Source organism: Setaria italica, chromosome IX (genome assembly GCF_000263155.2).
Source record: "Setaria italica strain Yugu1 chromosome IX, Setaria_italica_v2.0, whole genome shotgun sequence".
In the NCBI taxonomy this organism is placed as follows: domain Eukaryota; kingdom Viridiplantae; phylum Streptophyta; class Magnoliopsida; order Poales; family Poaceae; genus Setaria; species Setaria italica.
In genome coordinates, this window is record NC_028458.1 from 13,897,274 (window position 1) to 13,911,891 (window position 14,618).

At 49.2% G+C, this 14,618-nt stretch overlaps 1 protein-coding gene across 1 annotated transcript; it reads left to right on the forward strand.

The window, feature by feature from the left end:
- The first annotated feature begins 8,246 nt into the window (after positions 1-8,246).
- On the forward strand, positions 8,247-13,207 carry LOC101772412 (CDPK-related kinase 3). The gene is made up of 11 exons (XM_004982575.4): positions 8,247-9,068; positions 10,349-10,479; positions 10,709-10,750; positions 10,831-10,939; positions 11,035-11,113; positions 11,251-11,547; positions 11,658-11,767; positions 12,067-12,177; positions 12,357-12,419; positions 12,523-12,690; positions 12,784-13,207. The coding sequence occupies exons 1-11, from the start codon at positions 8,421-8,423 to the stop codon at positions 12,922-12,924; spliced, it is 1,899 nt and encodes a 632-aa protein (XP_004982632.1). The 5' UTR covers positions 8,247-8,420; the 3' UTR covers positions 12,925-13,207.
- Positions 13,208-14,618: the final 1,411 nt, after the last annotated feature.

The following is a 14,618-nucleotide window of genomic DNA, read 5'->3' on the forward strand; positions in this document are numbered from 1 at the left end:
GCGTACACGGTTTTTTCCCCCTTTTTGAGAGGAAAATGTACACGTGACTTGTGTGGGCTGTGGGGGTTTCGTGACCCCCCTGGGCCGCACGTCCGGAAGGCTCCTCCCCTTTTGGGGGCTTCTTAGCAGTATGCGGGGATTTGCGGGCTTGGTGCCTGGGTCTTAAGTAAGATAAATGGGCCGCTTCCGATGGCAAGGGGGCCGTTCCTGGGCTCTCGATGAGTTCCTCGGCCGCTTTTGTGTCAGTTTCTGCTTCATCCTTTTCTCTTTGGATTACGTTTGCTATCTTAAAAAAAGTTGCAGCTCTAGTGCTCTACTATTGGATGCTCACTTGCTCAGTGTATGTTCCCATAACTTGGTGGCTTGTATCTCATACGATTACGATGGGAGCAACACATTTACACTTTTTGAAGAACCGTCATTGCCCATTTAGCAGACCTTGGTCACTGGTCAGAGTTGCATTCATCCCATACAAAATCCAAACATCTCAGGTTGTACTGCACAAAAAATTCCATCAACTCACAGCACCTTCTCCCACTAACTCCAGTCTTGTTCCCTACCCGGACGCATACACGTCCATTCGTCCAAAGCACCAAAAAAAAGCACGATCTCCTGTTACTTTAGAACAGAGAAACACCAGGCATCACGCGCCGCTAAACGATCATCGCGGTCAAATTTTGAAAGGGCACCGGACCGAGGACGAGCCGACGATCGAGCCCGCCGCTGCCAAGCGCGTACGTGCGCGCAGGCCCGCGCAGCGCAACGGACAAAAACGACGCCAACGAGGCGGGGCCGCGCGGCTGCCCCTGCTGCCGCTGCCGCGCGAGGGACCAGACCAGGCCGGGGCCGGCCGGCACGGGCGGACCCAGCAGCCGACGAGCGCGGCAGCATGTGTAGTAGGTGACCGGTGTTTCGGTTGGTAGCTAGTAGCTGCTTCTACGTGCGGCACCGCAATATTCCCAGCTTCCCCGGCGACGCCCCCCTGCTCGCCAGCCATCGCCGGCCGGCGTCTCGGCGCGCGCGCGCACGCGCGCGCCGCCCCGCGCCAGAAGAGGCCGGCGGGAGCCGGTGGCCCTGGCCCGGTTCTCTCGCCCCTGTCTCGCACGGCTGGTCGCTCCAGATACGGCAGGGATTGGTTGTAGCAGGTTGTACGAGTCGCCTAACCGATCGGGCCATCGGGGGGCGCCTGGACGATGGGACGGGAGGAGTGTTAGGTGCGGCTTGGTCGCCGGTCAGAGCGCGGCAGGCCGGTCGGCAGCGACAGTGGCGAGGGGTTTGTTGTGTGCTGAACGAGCTTATCCATGGTGATCCGGCGAGGTCGTTGGTGTTTTGCGCCGGGAGATTGGAGGCTAGTCGGCCGGGAATGGTAGGCCGGTGGGTGTTTAGGTGACGGATCATACGAGTCGTGCCTAACTCCATCTCTGATCCGACGGGTCAAGGGCTGACGAGTGGCGGTTCGGAAAACATGAAACCTCCCCATCTGTCGCCGATGCGTGGAGTAAGAAGCTCTCCCTGTTCCTGGAAAGAAAAACGGAATAAGCTCGATCTGGCACCCGATAGATGCAGCCCGGCTGCAGCAGTACGCATGAAATCTCTACAGTTTCTGGGGCATAGCGGCCAGCGAGGTTCTTGGCCATTACCCGTGCAGCTTTGTTTTGTTCTCTACCGCCTCCAGAAAGCAGGAGCTGTACACGCCGTCGGGTCCTTTTCAGGCTGCGGCGTCAGGAGGGCTCTGAACCGGGCTACTGCTCGACGCAGGCACGCAGCGCGTGACAAAAACAAAAGCCGCCACCCCCTCACCGATGTGGCGACGTCGACTGCCGCGCGCGCAGGCTGCAGAGACAGCACAGGAACTCACGACGAATAATCCTCACATCCACCTGGGACAACCTGAACCCCGCTCCTTTCAGTTCCAGCGAAGCGAGTGGGGACGTATCGGACGAGCGCAACGGCCCAGGGGGCAGCAGTTACGTGACACAGATTGCCATGCTTGGCCCGTGCGCCGGTGCGCCAGCGCCGACGAGACCACGAGAGCGAACGCTCTCGTGGTGCTGGGCTGCTGCTCCTTCCCGCCGCAACCCGACCACGACCCCGACGCGCCAAGGCCCCAAGCGCACCAAAACCGTCGCGTCCTGCCTCCCCCTGCGGCGCTGCGCGCCGAGACGCGGCGCTACCGGCCAGCGCCTGCCTGCCGATTCCGAGGACACCCTCACAGGTGACAGGCCACTGTCTCCTTCGCTCCCAGCCTCAGGCCGGGCGGCCGTCAGGCCTCGGCTGCCTTGCCTCCTTTTGCAGGCAGCAGGCAGCGGCGCCGCGTTCGGCGTTCGCATCAAAAGAAACCACGAGCAGGTAGGGGGCAGGGGGCCGTTTGTGCTGCGTGGCACTGCCCGTGTGTGTGCGAGTAAGCAGCAGCGTGTAGGTGTAGGCCTCGGTGTGTGCTCGTTGCTGGCTTGCTGCTGCGTAGCTAAGAGCTGGGGAGATGGTGACAAGAGCGGTTGGGGGTGTTCCTCGGTTCGTGAGGCGATTACAGAAACTTGCTGCTTAGCTTCAGGGGCACTGTGGACTGATGTTGGAATCTTCAGATGTTCTTGTGGCTGAAACTCTGGTCTTGGTCGGTCCCCGAGAGATTGCGGTTGGTATTCCTCACTCCCACGCTGAGGTGGCAACGAGAGGTTTCTTTAATTTTCCGTGAAACGGGGTCAGGAGCTCTGCCGACCAATTAAGAACAGAGCGAGAGATTTTTTGGTGCTAATCGTACGTCTGTACTGGGGGAGTAGCCTACGATGATGTTTTTGTGACATGATTATGCGCGGCATTGTGTGACCCTAGACGAACCGAGTCAAGTCCATTAGTGCGGCGATCATGTCACGGTGGTACGTACAGAAGCTCAGCAACTTTTGAAGAACGGAGAGGCTGATAAGAGTTAATCAGAAACGAAGGAACAGTAACCGAAGGTGTCATGGATTGCTGCGTTTGTCTAATCAGAATGGCAGCTAAATTCAAATGGATCGGCCACCCATGTGCTCAGTTCAACAACCGAGCCAGTAGAAATAGAACAAAACCTTCTAGTCTCTAAAGAGGGTTGGCGGTCACATACTCGCATGCCTAGACGCCTAGGCTTCTCGTTGGCCGAAGCCGTATTAACTTGCTCATTGGAAGCTACTCCTACCATTCTGAATCTAGCTTATGAGTTATGACCAGACAATCTGACCTAAGGCGGAGTACTGAAACCAACCTGTAGAAAACTATTACGTGCACTCATTAGTTTGACTGATTGGGAAATCAAGGAGTGTCACTGTGCTACAAAAGATTTGTGCTGGCGAGCTGAGCACCCGCCACCAACATTGAGCCAGCACAAATGGCGTCAGTGCTGGCGGGTGCTTGCCCGCCAGCACAGACCGCTCTGTGTTGGCGGGCAACGTTAGCCACCCGCTAGCACAGAGACTTTTTTGCTGGCGGGTGGTTACATCACCTGACAGCACAGATATTTTTGTGAAAATAAAAAAAAACGCTCGCCGCCCGTCGCCGACCGCCGCTCCCGTCCTCACCACTCGTCGTGCCCGCGCCCGTCGCCGACCGTCGCTCTTGTCCCCGCCGCTTGCCACTCACCGTGGTCCGCACCAGTAACCGCTTGGCCACGGCCTGCGCGCCCGCACCGGTCGCTCGCCGTCGCTCCCGCCGTCCGCACTCCTTGGGAGGAATGAGGATAAGGAGGAGAGAGAGAGGAGAAAAGAGGTGAGGATAGGAGAGAGTGAGAGCATGCGGATAAAAAGGAGAAGGCAGTGTGTTTCCCTCTCTCGCGATGCGAAATTTTGTTTCCCGCACCACGTTTACGCAATTTGCACTGGCGGGCAACAATTATGTGCACCCGCCAGCAAAAATCCTTCTAAATTTTTTATTTTCCTTTTAATTTTTTAAAACCAAGTGAATGTGATCAAAATTATTGAAACTCCTACAAAATAATGTATATATGTAGTCTAATATATGTACAAATTATATTGAGATATATAGGATGATTTTTTTGGCAAGTTAGTTCACAAGTTGGAGGGTTTGAGTTGAGTCCTATGAAACATTATAAGTAATGTAACCATTTGTTAACAATGTATAGTCCGATTTTCTTCTTAAAACATGTTGAAACTTTTGTATCAACTTTCGGATCAAAATCTAGATATTTTTAGAATTTGGTTCACAAAATTGAAAAAGCATTTGTGATGACGGGTGGCATAAGCGCCCGCAAGCACAAATAATTATTTGTGCTGGTGGACGCTTGTGCACTCGCCATCACACATGTATCTGTACTGGCGGACTTTAACACGCCAATCCCAGGACCTTTTGTGCTGGCGGGTAGCGATTAGACGCACCAGCAATCAAAAATTAATGTGTCAGCATTAATTATTTTTTGCGTAGTGTGTTTCCCGACTCCTACGGAAATAGAGCTTGTTGCTTCACAGTTGCGGTGAGATTCTGTCGCCAACCTGGAACATCTATACAGAGACATGTTTGAACATAGGATTTATAATTATGCATGCTGAGGTTTTTCATGTTTACTGTCTGCGATGACAATGGCTGCACTGCGTCTGCCGGTCATCAGGTTGGATTGGAGTAGTCTGACCTTGGCCTTATCGAGGTGAACATTGTTCTTTGTGTGCACGCATTCTGCGGTTTTGTTGACACCGACAGTGCTGGTAATACACAGTTTACTACTCGCGTTTTCTTGTTAGCCTACGCCGTCGTATAGCTAGCGATCAACAGTGACCAACTCACTGTTCTCTTGGTCTTGGAGTTAAAGACGCACAAAAGATTCTTACATATCCTCTCGCCAAACTAGGAGTAACAAGTAACAACAGTTACTCAACTTGTTACGTATCGTGCATCAGCTAGCTAGTCCGCCTGCTGAATTACCATTTCTCAATGAGCTACAACTGATGCTTGTCGGAACACGAACAGTATCTGCTCATCGATACGGCCAGCTAGCAGCGAGAGGGAAAAAGGGGCCTCGAGCCATTTCTAGGACCGGAGCTGGGGTTCTCCGGCCGGGACGCCGCATCGATCCGGCGCCATCGCAGCTCGTTCTCCCTCAACAGCCGCACGTGGCCATTTTGGCACGCCCGGAACCGGAAAGCTCTGGAGCTTTTCCGTTCGATGGCTACCTGCAGATAGTCTCCAAATCCAGTGCTCTCGCGGGCGCGCACCGTGCACGGCCAAATCCACGGACCCCTTTTACTTTGCCCGAACTGTCACTTGAAGCGGAGTCCGGACTCCCCTCGTGCCGTCGCTGACTCCCGGTGGCGCCTGGAGCCCGGACAAAAAGGACCGTACCAGCTACGAACTCCTATGCCCGCATGACAACAACACTTGCCCACATTGGCCGGCAGCGCCTCCTAGTCACATCCACATCCTGAGCTGCTGCCTGGCTCTCAGTTCCTCCTCACCATCGTCGCATGCCGTGACCGACCCACACGGACACGGTGTGCGTTAGTTCTGCAGCCGAGTCGGCTGGTTCAGGTTTGCGTGATCGGGTGGGTCTCGTGGTTGGATTTGTTTGTAAAACCTGCGCTAGCCACTGCCACTGGGAGTCTGGGAGTCGCGATCTGAGGGTTATTCTGTCCTCGGCAGAAGCTCACTGAGATCGCGGGGAGCGTATTCTATGCAATTTTTTATACTGGCCGATCATGTCGAGCATCTGGGAGCATTTTTTATATAACAGGCTGATTAGAGGGGGGTGTTTTTATTCTAGACGGGCGAGATGCATCGCGCATGCATGCGTGCAGTAGGTCAAAGCAGCAAGTGGCGGTTGGTTACCTGCAGATGCGTTCCTCGTCATTTCTTGTTTTTTAGATTTGCAAATAAATTATAGCCTCTCGTAATCCAGTTTGCTACTGCTAGTACCTATCTATAACTTGCTGAGTTTTTTCTTTACTTGTTTTATTTATCCCATTTTTTATGTCAGTGGATTTTTATAATCAGTGAACTTGTTTGGATGCCTGTTTAATATTCCCTCCGTCCACAAATGTAAGGATTTCTGGTTTCAAAATTTATCCATAAACGAGGACTTATGACCTACCGCACTGGAATAAATAGGATTTAGCAACGTTATTTATGAAATATAAATTTCTGAATATATAGGATTCTACCGAACACTGCGACCAATGTGCTTGATTAAGGGTATAAGCGTCTTTTTCTCTCATACTTAAGTTTTTCAAAAAATTTGAGGTCCGTAAATTTTGTGGACGAAAAGGGAGGAGAGTTAAAAGAAAAAACCTGTGCTTAGGAAAGCACCTTGAAAAATAGACGTGTCCTGTTAGTGTGATCAAATCGTACAGTATCGTAGTAACAGTCAAGTCTAGAGAGACTGCCAGACTAGGACGCAAATAACACACCGACCAAACACTAGATTAACCGGGGCATCACACCGTTCCAGATTCATTCATCCAGTCGGCAACCGGTCATCAGGATTTGGCCGGAGGGGTTACCCGGTAAGGAACAGTCAGCCAGTAGCAGTCATCTCCTGCTTCCTTCTCGGTGATGCAAGCCTTTAGAAAGGTTCCAGGGCAAGTAGCAGCACGGAAGAAAGACTTGCAAGAGACGCTACTGCGGCGAGAGAGAGAGAGAGAGGGCCCACCACCATGCGCCCTGTCTCCGGACGAGCATGGACGGTTTCAAGCAAGCATCAATGCGGCGGAACGGAACCGAATTCCTATCGAAATCTCGCAGGCCTGGAAAATATTAAATGAGAACAGAAATCCTGAAAAAGAATATCACGGGTATTTATATGTATGTATGTATGTATGAACGTACTGGATATCTAGAGAGATATCTCGGCAATAAAGTGGAATAATTAATTATCATGATCTTGCAGATTTCCTGAATTGATATAGTTAGAGATATGCATGGATGGGGAGCTTACAAACGTTTCTGAATATATAATTCAGTGGGATACACGTATACTCATGTATCTCGCGTATTTCTGAATTATTTTTTCTCAAGAAAAACAGGGGGTATTGCGGAGTAGAAATGGTCACATGGCATTCCGTGTGGGGATGCCCTGTGCTCCAGTGAGAGGACGACAAGAAGTTGGAGGCCATGACTACCCTCCCTCCTAGTCCTACTACAGGACAGCGGGGCAATGACATCTGGGCCAGGCACCGATGTGGGCCACTCTACCATGTAAGTTTACGGACGGACGACGCTGTGCTGATCGCGCCGAGATGAATGACCCATGATCACTCGCAATGATCCAGTTGTGTTTCTTCTCGTGGTGAAAATTGCGAAACTGATGGTAGTATAGAAGTTAAAAGTTAGCGCACAAACCTAACCAGAAATCATGGCAATCTTCATGGGGACCGAAATTCTTCCCTGGATGAAAAAAATCACGTACTTGTTAATGAACGTGTGTAACCTTAGTGTAGGCCATACTATGGGACGCCATTGGATTATTACACATATTCATAAACATCATGGTGTTATTAGCCACTCCGTTAGGGCTGGTGAAGAGGTACGGATATCAAATAAAATGTGAAGTTAGAGATCTTTAAATTATGGTGCCAATAATTGGAAATGCTAGCATGATCGAAGAGGTAACATTAATATGCAATGACCAATGTAGAAAAAAAATAAAGACTTGTCGGTATCGATCCGACAAAATAAGAGATCAGGACCGTCGTTAACCAACACACATGTTTGAACTATTGAAGTAATGTACCAATGTTTCAGCAAAACGATAAAGTGGAACTCTACTACAAACAAAAGTAAACCACTACCACACATATCCACTACACTGATATTGCTATTTGGTCTATAGAATTTGGAAAAAAAGGCTTAATGTACATTGCCTCTCCCATTCTCCCTCTCGAACGAAAAACCATATGCTTGTGCTATACCATTTGTCCATATCTCTACGGCCAAATTCAAATTTCCACCGTAGCAAAACCTGGCAAATACCACTTGCACCAAAACGTCCAGCCACTCGGCCACCGCCATCCGGACCCGTTTCCGCTCAACCAAAAATGACCCCACGCGTCATTCACCTACATCTCTCGCCTACAAAACCCATTTGCCCCCGCCTCCCTTCTATCTCCCCGCAGGCCCCCCCGGGCCCCGTAGCCCAACACACGCAGACGCAGCCGCAGGCCAGGGTGCACTCCGTCACCCTCAGCGCCTTCCGTTACTATTCCATTTCGTTTACTGCCGCTGCATTTTTTTTTTCTTCCCGTTTCGTTTCGTTTCGTCACACCAGCCACCCTCCCTTCCATTTCGTCGTCCCCCTCCCTCCTCCTCCCACTGCATTAATACTTGCCACTCTCACCCGGCCCCCGTTCCCCTCTCCTCGCCCGCTCGCGGAGCTATAAATCTCGGCGCCCCCGCTCCCGGACCCCGCATTCCCGTGCGCGAGCTCCGGCGATCGCCGGGACCGGGCGGCCATGGGGCAGTGCTACGCGAGGAACGTGCACGGCGTCGACGCGGACGGCGGCGGCGGCGGCGTGGGGGCGACCACCATCACGGTCTCGGCGGCGGGCGCGGCGGAGGATGCGGCGGAGGTAGGGGGAGGAGGAGGGAGAGGGGGCGGGAGGCGGAGCGGGCGGCCGTCGCCGGCGGGGACGCCGCGCGGGGGCAGGGCGGGGGCGACGCCGGCGCGGTCGTCGGCGGCGGGCAGCCCCTGGGCGGGGAGCCCGCTCGGGCTCCCCGACGGCATCGCGCCGTCGCCGGCGACCTCGGCGTCCACGCCGCGCCGCTTCTTCCGCCGCCCGTTCCCGCCGCCGTCCCCGGCCAAGCACATCAAGGCGTCCCTGGTGCGCCGCCTCGGCCAGCGGTCGCCGGCCTCCGCGTCGCAGGCGCCCAAGCCACCGGTCGAGGTCCCGATCCCGGAGCACGGGGCCGGCGCCAGCGGCGCCGGGGAGGTGGAGCGGGAGCTCGACAAGAGCTTCGGCTACGACCGCCACTTCGCCGCCAAGTACGAGCTGGGGAAGGAGGTGGGGCGCGGCCACTTCGGTCACACCTGCCTCGCGCGCGCCCGCAAGGGAGACATGAGAGGCCAGGTCCTCGCTGTCAAGGTCATCTCCAAAGCAAAGGTCTCGCCATCCGTGATCTCGCACTCCTCTTTTACTCAACGCACAATCTTTCGAGTTTCAATCGGCTTGGCTCCTGCCGTGGATCACGAACCGACTATTTAGGGAAAAGAATTGTCATCCCGTGGTGATCCTTTTTGCTGTCATCTAGTAGATCATGGATTGGTTGTTAGGTTCGCAACAAGAATTCAGTAACTCTGCAAAGCCACTAGCACAGTGGTTGCAATCATAAGTTCATCATTCGTTTCTTGGCTGCCTTACACGGTGATCAGGGTTTTTGGGATCGTATTGGCATTGGCATTTCCTGCTGGGTTAGAAGTACATTGTTGAGATCTTGTTTCAGCAATGCTGCATTTAATGCTTTGTCTGTTCTTGTGATCAGAGTGCTTAACTGTTCATCCATCTGCCACCTGTTTCTTATTTTCATGTTCTTTCTTTAAGCTATCATGGTATAGCAGTTTATGCAATGGTAGATCACTAGCTTGGAAGTAACTGAGTTCTTTGTAAGACCTCGGATAGCATTGACATCTCCAAGATTTTGCAGTTGACTGTCATGAGTTCAGGAATCCCTCAATCCAATTTGCAGCATTTTCATGATATGGCCAGAAGTAGAGGAGAGCAAAACGAGTTAGGAATGAAGGAATATCTTTTAGATCTTTGGTACCAAAGCTGAAAACATGTTGATGCTGAGAACATCTTTCTACTGAGATTGTCCTTGCAGAAACTCAGATTGTTGAATCAGACATATTTTGGTTTTTATTGCAGCAAGTCGTCGAGAAAACCTAGTATACAATAGGTGGCACGACAAAACTCTATGTGCGTATACGTGCATGGCGGCATTGATTTTCTCATGCATGTATATTGTCGTTTTTTGTGACCGTTACGACTTCAATTAATTATTCACTATTTTGGCTGTGTTATAAGTTCCTCGACTGCTACCTAAATTACGTGAGCACTAGATGTATTTATTGAGTCTAATCCGTTTTTTTCCCTTCGTATGGTTCTTTGTTTGCATAGCATGCAATTTTATTCCTTGTTCCCGCATATGCAGTTACATGGTGTAAATCTTTTGATGCTAAAAGCTAAGTGCTGCTCAAATGATTCTTTCAATTAAGATTAATACCTCTTAGATGGCCCATCATTAAGGAATCACTTTCCTAGCTCATTACACCGCGCGCGCGGGGGGTGGGGGGGGGTGGGGGGAGAATACCTCTGTGTTGTGATTTCATATCTCACATTTTTGTTTATAAACATGATCTCAACCTTTTGATCTTGTCTCGCAGATGACAACAGCAATATCTATTGAGGATGTGCGTAGAGAGGTGAAAATTTTGAAGGCATTATCTGGACATTCCAATCTTGTCAAGTTTTATGATGCTTGTGAGGATGCCCTTAATGTCTACATAATCATGGAGTATGTTTCTCCCCTTGCCTTTGCATATCATTGATCAAGTAAATGTAAAAACTGTGAATATTGAATGTGCTGTTTATCTTAAAACAGTATGTACGGCTATGCTCAAAGTCACATTGCCAGCCTTAGGGTTGATGTCTTGCAGCACATAACATTAGATATACTTTTCTTTCTAGCAAGTTTAGTGGGAATTTACATGATAACTGATGTTTTCTTCACCTGTATTGATCAGGCTTTGTGAAGGTGGAGAATTGTTGGACAGAATCTTGTCAAGGTATTACATTTTCTTGGGAAAAACTTCGTGAACACCACAAATGTGGCTTTGTTACAGTTCTGTCTGTCTTCTTTTTGAAGGGGTGGAAGATACAATGAAGGGGATGCAAAAATTATTGTTGACCAGATATTAAATGTTGTTGCTTTTTGCCATCTTCAGGGTGTTGTTCACCGTGATCTGAAGCCAGAGGTCTGTAGACTTTATGTTGAGTGTGTAAACAGAATATGATTTATCATGTTGATCCATTCCTTCTGATAATTCCACCTTTGGATGTCTTCAAACAGAATTTTCTATTCAGCACTAAGGATGAGCATTCTCCTATGAAGATAATTGATTTTGGCCTCTCAGATTTTATAAGACCAGGTATTACCTCCACACAAGGATCATCCAGTTGTAATGGGCTTCTGTTTTACAAATATGTTAAAACCATTGACATGAAATACGTTATGATCTTTACCCACAATGTGTTCGGAAGCCTGATGCTTTTCCCCCTTCTACAGATGAAAGGCTTAATGATATTGTTGGCAGTGCATACTATGTTGCTCCAGAAGTCTTGCATAGGTCATATAGTACAGAAGCAGACATGTGGAGTATTGGTGTTATCACTTATATATTACTTTGTGGTAGCAGACCATTCTGGGCACGAACTGAATCAGGGATTTTCCGCTCAGTGCTGCGAGCTGACCCTAATTTTGATGACACACCATGGCAATCAGTATCTCCTGAAGCTAAAGATTTTGTCAAAAGACTTCTTAACAAGGACTACAGAAAAAGAATGACTGCTGCCCAGGCACTCTGTAAGTACTCTCACTGACATTTTTCCCCACTTCGTACATTAACTTTATTTTTTGAAATTTTGGGTGTCAGTAGTTTTCTTATGTGTCGTGCTGTTGTTTGCATGTTGCAGCTCACCCCTGGTTGCGAGATGAGCACCGACAAATACCTCTGGATATGCTAGTATTCAAGTTGGTCAAGGCATATCTTCGTTCGACGCCACTCAAACGGGCAGCACTGAAGGTTAATATTTTAATTCCTCTGCGCATTTAACTATAATTTCTTGTTGATTTAGTGAAAACACAATTTTCTTGAATATCACTTAGTTGCTTACAGTAGTGTTTTTACATGGCATGCATTTAAACGTTCTACCTTGCAAAACTAGCTGGTTAGGAATAATAGACACAACGAAGGGAGCTGTGGAGCTGAAGAGATACGTTTATATGCGTTATTGATACCTCTCTTTGTTGCATTGGTCTTGCTGAAATCACATTATCCAATTTGCGGTCGTGTTAATTTTATTTGCCTCGTTCGTTTGACAGGCTTTGTCAAGAGCAGTAACAGAAGATGAGCTTATCTACATCAGAGCACAATACAACTTGTTAGAGCCAAACAGCAGAGATGGTCGAATTTGTATCGACAACTTCAGGATGGTAAGTGCTCACAAATAACAATTAAGTATTATGGTATGTCTAAAAATAGAATACGAATAGGAAAAGTTGAGATGGCCTATTAATATTCTATTTTTAGACATGTATTATGGTATGTTGAAGTTTTTCCATTTTTAGGACACTGTACTCAACTTTTCCTTTTCACCCCTTTAATTATGCAGGCTCTTTTACAGAACTCTACAGATGCTATGAAGGAATCCAGAACGCTTGAGATCTTAAATGCGGTATGAAATACGGAATTTATAGCCAACCTTATTTCCTCCTCATTTTGGATGTATGTGCCATATATGGTTCAGTGTTTCATTTTATGCGTGTAATCACCTTCAGCTGGAGCCACTCGCATATAGGAGAATGGACTTTGAGGAGTTCCGAGCAGCTACAATCAGCCCTTACCAGCTAGAGGCTGTGTCACGGTGGGAAGAAATTGCCAGTACTGCATTTGAGTACTTTGAGCAGGAAGGCAACCGTGCTATCACAATTGAGGAGCTAGCTCAGGTATGTGATCGAATTATACTGAATGGATTGATGAATTGAACCTTCGGTCTCACGTAGATCCTAATCAAGTTACCTCCCACCTCTCGCTTACAGGAGATGAATCTTTCCTCAGCGGCGTATTCCATCGTTCGTGACTGGATTAGACCGTCGGATGGCAAGCTTAGCTTTCTAGGGTACACCAAGTTTTTGCATGGATTGACTATGCGAAGCGGCAATGCGAGGCGGCACAATTGATTCTTTTGCTGCCCTGGTAGTTGCCTGAATTGGTTCCATTGGTTTTGTTCATGGGGAGTTGGAGGGATGCTGGTGTTTTTGTCTCCTTTTGGTGGCTTAGCTTATTGTAGAATGCTTGTAGAGAGAGGGGGGAAAAAGAAAAAAGAAACTGAAAGTGATAGCTCAAAATGGAGTTGTAGAAGAAAGGTCATGTTTTGCCTCTTGGTTCTGGTACATTGTTCGTTGTTGGCTATGAATGGGCATTGTACAGCTGGCGCCCATGCTGCATGCTGCAATGGGTCAACTTGGGTTGCTGGTGCTATGGGGCTGCGATTTTGGTGAAATCGTTGAGGCCATGTGATCATCTTAATGCCTGAGATGATGTTGTGGTTTGCCAGCATGTTCCTATCATATGGTAGAGCAAAGCTATCTTAACGCAAAAGGGGCAGCAGAAACTATTATGCCCTGCTTTTTCCGGACACTTGTACGGCGCACTTTTTATGGCGTTCAGGACAGTTAACAAATGAACGCAAGTACAAAAGGTGCTTCGCAAACGCGCACTGAAGTCGCAGGTGAGTAAAGCGTCCTATCCGTGGGAGCCCACTCAGAACTTGCTTTGAGTTGGCATAGGAATCGATTCATTTTTCCTCTGACAAGTCAACACAACACACAAGTCGCGTACCCATAGCCATAGAGACAGTTCGGCTGGAATTTTTTGTGAAATTCATTTGAAATTTATGCGTTTGGAATGCTAATAACCGGTCTGGAAATGAAGTAAATGTCTTGATTATATTTAAAAACAGCAATCGGGCTCCTCGTGATCTCACAAACAACCTAGATGGCTAGATTGCTTGTAATACTTTTGGGGTCTGCAGTAGTAATAGGAGCTGTTATAAGTTTTTTTTTTTTTTGATAAAGAGGTGTTAGAAGATTGTATGAGCGGATTTTGTTCAGAGGAGAGTTTGAGGATGCAGTCGCACTTCTTCAGATTCTTCCTTACAAAAACAGTCCTGCTAGTAGGCTGGCCGTTTCACAAAGATGATGAATGGGAAAGGAAGCCCAAAACTTATCAACAATATATGGGTAAAGCCCAGGGGAAAAGTTTTTTTTCTTTGCTTTTGAGCCCAGTCCAAATGAGGGCGCTTTCTCTCATTCTCTGTAACCGTTATAACACTTGGGCTTGCACAACCGATTAGCGTTTGCGGCCTCTGTCCAGGGGCCCGTGCATCATCCCTGCCCCAGCTCGCGGCCTCTCGCATCGACACCCCCAAATACCGCACCTCGGCGAAGTCGTTTCAAAGCCGATGGATGATATTGCTGCGTTAACGAAGAAAGATTAGGGGACCCGATCCCGATGCGAGAGGAACCTGTCCACCACGCGCGCGCCGGGTGCGAAACACGAATCATCCCTTGAAGGCCGCCACGAGCCAGCCCACTGTCGCCATCCCCATCGCCCATCGACCGACTCCATCCTCCATCGCCTCTCCACACACGACCTGCTCCCTTTTTTTTTTTCCCTAACCCGGCGAAGGATTCCTGTTCCACTGCCACGCACTTTGCTCGGTCAACTGGTGTTGGGTCAAGTGTAATTATAGGTTAACCCTTCGCTTCCATTTCACACACACAGCAACATGGCGCGCGGATCTTTGACCAATCGACAAGACATTGGCACCGCTTGCAAAGATCAGTTTTCCAGACGACGTCGGAATTTTCTA